Source organism: Oryx dammah, unplaced genomic scaffold (genome assembly GCF_014754425.2).
Source record: "Oryx dammah isolate SB20612 unplaced genomic scaffold, SCBI_Odam_1.1 HiC_scaffold_18, whole genome shotgun sequence".
NCBI lineage: Eukaryota > Metazoa > Chordata > Mammalia > Artiodactyla > Bovidae > Oryx > Oryx dammah.
The window spans coordinates 119,070,524-119,077,165 of NW_024070202.1; the positions used below are offsets into that span (position 1 = coordinate 119,070,524).

The 6,642-nt window shown below is 52.9% G+C and overlaps 1 protein-coding gene across 1 annotated transcript in view; it reads right to left on the bottom strand.

The window, feature by feature from the left end:
- PTPRN2 (protein tyrosine phosphatase receptor type N2) overlaps window positions 1-854 on the bottom strand; it is a 555,617-nt gene extending 554,763 nt beyond the window's left edge. The window contains exons 1-2 of the mRNA XM_040259938.1: window positions 743-854; window positions 592-642 (exon numbers count right to left, since the gene is read on the bottom strand). Of these exons, the coding sequence (XP_040115872.1) occupies window positions 592-642; window positions 743-854 (163 nt within the window). The remainder of the gene's footprint in view (window positions 1-591; window positions 643-742) is intronic.
- Between the last annotated feature and the right edge of the window lie 5,788 nt (window positions 855-6,642).

Below are 6,642 nucleotides of genomic sequence, written 5' to 3' on the forward strand. Positions count from 1 at the left end.
ACAGAGCCATCCAGCCCAGCGACGTGGTCCCCAGGGCATGTCTGCCACGGGGACACACACACAGCTGTCCCAGCCCCCCATCCACGGGCTCCGAGCAGGACTTTCTCACCAGGACGTTGGCCTAGCTGCCGCTGGTCTTGGCCTTCAGGCCCTCGACAGTGTGCCTGGGGGCCTGGCAGAGACAAGCCAGCTCAGAGGCGGCGGGGCAGGGGCTGCACTGGACCAAAGGGTCTCGGGGGCGCGTCCCACTTGTGGGCTCTGCCTGCAGGCCTCTGGTTGGCACAGAGAGCTGGGTGCAGCTGGGGCACCCACGCCAGGCGGGGAGAACGTGGCTGGAGGCAGGCGGGGAGAGAGCCCACCCTGCAAACACTCACCGTGGGGGAGAGGGGACCCTGCCTCACACGGGGCCTCACGGCACACCTGGGGCCCCGTGTGCAGAGGGCGTGGTGGGCGCTCTGGCCTAACCCCCGTCCGCGCCTGCGGTGCCGAGGCCAACGTCTGCACACATTCGGAAGAATCAAACATGAGCCCACCCAGGACCCCGCTGTGCGTAGTGAAGCCAGCCTTGGGGTCACCGTGGCTGGCACTTACCGTTCACACAGGTCTCAGCAGGTCTGCAGAGGCCATCCTCAAACAGGCAGCCTGGGAGGGAAAACAGAGGAGAGACAGTCAGAGCCTCAGTGTGCTGTGGGCCGCGGCCCTGCTGGCCCCAGAGTCCAGGGGGCTGCACAGTGCTGGGGGCCTGCTTCCATGAGAGGACGCTGGGCATTGGAAGCCAGGCCACACGCCCCTGGCTTGGGTTGGGGGTAGGGCATGAAGCAGGGCTGGCTCCCCCCAGGGGGATGACCAGTCATCCTGTCACTCCGTCACCGGGAGGGCCGTCCCCCTCCTGCTGGGAGGTGGCAATGAGCCCGTCAGGGGCACCTCCGTGGCAAGCTCCCCTCGGGGCCAGGCCCACCGTGCTCTGTGCACACCACCACTCGGGTAGCACCTCAGGGCCCTCTGTCAAAGCCCCTGTGCCTCACGCCCACAGCACACACTGAGGCGTCACCAGGGCACACGGACAGCAGAGGCAGACGGATGGATGGAGGCCCGTGTGCTCCGTAAGGAAACCAGACGGGAGGTGAGGAAAGCCCTCACCCGCAAGCGGGGCAGGGAAAGCGCACGGAGGGGAGGTGCTGCCCTGCGTCCAGGGTCGCCTGAAATGCAGCCTTGGTGCCTGCTGTGGCCAGTCAGGAGGGTGCGAGCAACGGGAACAGCACTCAGAGCGATCCTTGGGGTGCCCCAGGCATAGCCACACCTGCTCCAGCAGGACCCAACTAAAGCCAGATGGTTCCTGAACACACACGCTCACTTAGAAGCATAAAGCCTGTACTCCTGTGTCTCCAGCTGACACTCCTATTCAACCACTGAGACCCAAGTCCACAATCGCCCAGGGAAACGCCCTTGACTAGGCCGGTCAGCTGTTTCAGTCCAGGCATCCACTGCAGGACTCTCCACATTGTGTTGTGATGTCAACCCAAGGGCAAACTTCTCCGAACAGGAGACTCTCGAGGTGAGGAACCACAGAAATGTAGCTTCTTACCCTCCACTGTTGCCCGAATGGCTGCCTGTGTCTGGCCAACGGCAAATGCTCGAGAGTCAACGGCAGAGCGGCAGAGGAGGACGAGCAGCAGGAAGCCACTAGCTACAGGGAGATCCACCCCGGGGCCCTGCAAAGTCTGCGATCATCCATTTCCTCACAGGGAATCGCTCTGAAATCCCACGGCTGGAGAACTCATTCCCCCAGGCAGATGTGGACTGAGGAAGGCCCAGCTCTGCAGAGGAGGCAGAGCACGGTGCCAGGACCAAGGGCGCGAGTCTCACAGAGGGCGAAACCGCCCATACTCACAAGGATAAAGGAGTCTCACCCGCCCTGTGACAGCTTTACACGCCTGCTCTTATGCCCCTTTGCCCCAGAGGAGAAGCCCTCGGAGGGAGACCCCGGGCACAGATGCGCCGTGACCTGGATGCTGCCTGCGGCCCCAGCTCCAAGCAGAGCTCTGTCCTCCTGAAATAACAAACTTCGTGAGAACAGCATTCCTCCTCAGTCCAGTCTCAGTGCACACCGTCACTGCCTCCCTCATCCGTGCACAGACCCCCATGCCCTGCCCCTCTTCTCAGAGCTCTGCTCCCTGCTCGCTCCGCTCTCCCTGCAGAGCCCGGCCAAGCAGAGGAGAGGGTAACACCCTGGGGGGAAGCCAGCGAACGCCCCCCCACTCGCCCAGAGACAGCCAGGCACGGGGAAGCCTAGGGAGACTGACTCTGCTCTGCTTTCCCCCAAAGTAGTGACCTTGACGAGGTCCCCCGGCTCCTCTGGTCTTGGCACTGTGAGCGGTGAAATCAGGCCAGGGTAGCTGACCTCCACCCCATGTCCAAGGACACCGGAGGAGCCCCAAAGAGACGGGAGGAGGGGCACAATCACAGTAAAAGTCAGATCCCATACCCGCTGTGTGGGCAACCCACAAACTGAAGAACAGTAACATCAAGGAAGTTCCCACACTGTCGCAAAGGTTCTACACCCCACAGCAGACCTCTCAAGCTGGGGACCCAGCCAAGGGACTGGGATTCCCCAGGGAATCTGACTGGGAGGAATCCTGGCATTTGACTACGGAACCTCCACGGGACTGGGGAAAGCAGGGACTCTTGGAGGGTACAAACCAAGGGCACACCAGGGAGCACAGGAGAGGAGTGCTGGCCCCACAGGGGACTGAGCCAGGCCTGCCTCTGAGTGTGCGGGTCCCTGTGCACGCACAGGTCGACTGTAGCCTGCCACAGGTCAGGGGCACTGGCGACATCAGTCCTGGGAGGTGCGTGGAGACATAAGTCCTTTAGGAGGCCGCCCTGAGCCCTACCACAGAGCTGTGGACTCCAGGACTGGGTTGCCTTGAGCCAAGCAACTAACAGGGATGGCCCCACCAATCAGCAGACACATGGCATAAAGATTTACTGAGCACGGCCCTGCCAACCAGAACAAGATTGAGTTTTCCCCAGAGCCAGTCCATCCCATCAGGAAACGTGCATAAGCTATTAATCCTCATCCATCAGAGGGCAGACAGAAGAAGCAAGAACTACAATCCCACAGGCTCCAGAATGAAAACCACAATCAGAAAGCTAACCAAAATGATGACATGGATCACAGCCTTGTACAACTCAAGAAGTTGTGAGCCATGCTGTGCAGGAACACCCAAGACACACGGGCCATGGTGAAGAGTCCTGGTAACCCTGGTCCTCTGGAGGAGCAGATGGCAAACCATTCCAGTATTCTTGCCTCAAGAACCCCATGAACAGTATGAAAAGGCAAAAAGACAGGATACCAGAAGTGAACCCCTCAGGTCAGTAGGTGTGCAAAATGCTGTTAGGGAGAGCAGAGAAATAGCTCTAGAAAGCATGACGAGGCTGGCCCAAAGCACAAATGATGCTCAGTTGGCTGGCGGTTAAAGTCAAGTCCAGTGCTATAAAGAACAGCATCACACAGGAACCTGGAATGTTAGGTTCCTGAATCATTTAAATTGGACATGGTCCAGCAGGAGGGGACAAGAGCAAACACTGACATCTTATGAATCAGTGAACTAAAATCAATGGGAATGGGTGATTCTAATTCAGATGACCATTATCTCTACTACTGTGGGCAAGAATCCCTTAGAAGAAATGGAGTAGTCCTCATAGTCAACAGAAGAGTCCATAACACAGTATTTGGGTGCAATCTCAAAAACAGCAGCATGATCTCTGTTTGTTTCCAAGGCAAAGCATTCAGCATCATGGTAATCCACGCCTATGCCGCAGTCACTGATGTCAAAGAAGCTGAAGCGGACTGGTTTCATGAAGACCTACAACACTTTCTAAAACTAACAAAAAAGATGTCCTTTTCATCACACGGGACTGGAAGGCAAAAGTAGGAAGTCAAGAGATACCTGGAATATCAGAGAAGTTAGGCCTTGGAATACAAAATGAAGTAGGGCAAAGGCTTTGCCAGGAGAATGCACTGGTCATAGCAAACACCTTCTTCCAACAACACAAGAGACAACTCTACACGTGGACATCACCAGATGGTCAATACTGAAATCAGATTGATTATATTCTTTGCAGCCAAAGATGGAGAAGCTCTATCCGGTCAGTAAAAACAAGACTGGGAGCTGACTGTGATTCAGATAATCAGCTCCTTAGTGCAAAATTCAGACTCAAGGTGAATAAAGTAGGGAAGAGCACTGGGCCCTTCTGGCATGGCCTAAATCACATCCCCGATGATTACACAGTGGAGGTGACAAATAGACTTAAGGGATTAGATCTGGTAGACAAGGTGCCTGAAGAAGTATGGGCAGAGGTTCATAGCACAGTACATGAAGCAGTGACCAAAACCATTACAAAGGAAAAAAAGACGCAAGAAGGCAAAGCAGTTGTCTGAGGAGGCTTACAAATAGCTGAGAAAAGAAGAGAAGCAAAAAGCAAAGGAGAAAAGGAAAAATACACTCAACTGAATGCAGAGTTCCAGAGAATATCAAGGAGAGGTAAGAAAGTCTTAATTGAACAATAGAAAGAAATATAAAATAATAGAATGAGAAAGATTAGAGATCTTTCAAGAAAATTAGAGATACAAAGGGAATATTTCATGCAAAGATGGGCTCAATAAAGAACAGAAATGGCAAGGAATTAACAGAAGTAGAAGCTATTAAGAAGATGTGGCAAAAATACACAGGAGAATGATATAAAGAAGGTCCCAGTGACCCAGATAATCATGATGGTGTGATCCCTCACCTGGAGCCAGACATCACGGAGTGTGAAGTCAAGTGGGCCTGAGGAAGCATCACTACAAACAAAGCTAGTGAGGGCGATGGAATTCCAGTTGAGCTGTTTCAAATCCTAAAAGATGATGCTGTGAAAGTGCTGCACTCAATATCCCAACAAATTTGAAAAACTTGGCAGTGGCTACAGGACTGGAAAAGGTCAGTTTTTCATTCCAATCCCAAAGAAAGGCAATGCCAAAGAATGTTCAAACTACTGCACAATTGCACTCATCTCACAGGCTAGCAAAGTAATGCTGAAAATTCTCCAAGCACAGCTTCAACAGTACATGAACCAAGAACTTCCAGATGCTCAAGTTGGATTTAGAAAAGGCAGAGGAACCAGAGATCAAATTGCCAACATCCGTTGGATCATATAAAAATCAAGGGAATTCCAACAAAACATCTACTTCTGCTTCACTGATACGCTAAATCCATTGACTATGTGGATCACCACAAACAGTGGAAAATTTTTAAAGAAATGGGAATACCAGACCACCTCACCCACCATACCTGCCTCCTGAAAAACCTGTATACAGGTCAAGAAGCAACAGCTAGAACCAGACATGGAACAATGGACTGGTTCATAACTGTCAAAGGAATATGATGAGGCTGTGCGCTTCTCCGGTGGGTCAACAGTAGAGAATCTGACTACAGTGTGGAAGCCACCGGAGACACGGGTTTGATCAGTGGGTCAGGAAGATCCTCTGGAGGAGGGCACAGCAACCCATTCCAGTATTCTTGCCTAGAGAATCCATGGACAGAGGAGCCTGGTGGGCTACACTCAAAGGGTCGCAAAGAGTGGGACTGAAGTGACTCAGCACAGCAAGACAAGGCTATACACTGTCACCTTGCTTTATTCAACTCATATGCAGAGAACATCAGGCAAAGCGCTGGGCTGGATGAAGCACAAGCTGGAATCAAGATTGCTGGGAGCAATACCAACAATCTCAGATATGCAGATGATACCGCACTAAAGGCAGAAAGTGAAGAAGAACTGAAGAGCCCTTGAAGAGCATGAAAACTTAAAACCCAACATTCAAAAAACTAACATCATGGCATCCAGTCCCATCATTTCATGGTAAATAGATGGGGGAAAAAGTCAAAACAGTGACGGATTGTTTTTTTTCCTTCGGCTCCAAAATCATGGTGACTGCAGCCACGAAGTTAAAAGATTCTTGCTCCTTGGAAGGAAGGCTATGACCAACCTAGAGAGCATATTAAAAAGCAGAGACATTACTTTGCCAACAAAGGTCCATAGAGTCAAAGCTATTGTTTATCCAGTAGTCATGTATGAATGTGAGAGTTGGACATTAAGAAGACTGAGCACCGAAGAGCTGATGCTTTTGAACTGTTGATGCTGGAGAAGACTCTTGAGAGTCCCTTGGACTGCAAGGAGATCCAACCAGTCCATCCTAAAGGAAATCAGTCCTGAATATTCATTGGAAGGACTGATGTTGAGGCTAAAGCTCCAATCCCCTGGCCACCTGATGCGAAGAGCTGACTCATTAGAAAAAGACCCTCATGCTGGGCAAGACTGAGGGCAGAAGGAGAAGGGGGCGACAGAGGATGAGATGGTCGGATGGCATCACCGACTCGATGGACATGATTTGAGCAAAATCTGGGAGTTGGTGATGGACACGGAGGCCTGTCGTGCTGCAGTGCATGGGGTCGTGAGTCGGACACGCCTGAGCGACTGAATGACAGCGCAGGCTGCTCAATTCCCCAGAGGGAGAAGCCTCGGCCGACCACCAGGAGCAGCCGCCGAGGGCCAGAGGGAGAAGCCTCGGCCGACCACCAGGAGCCGCCACTGAATGACCCA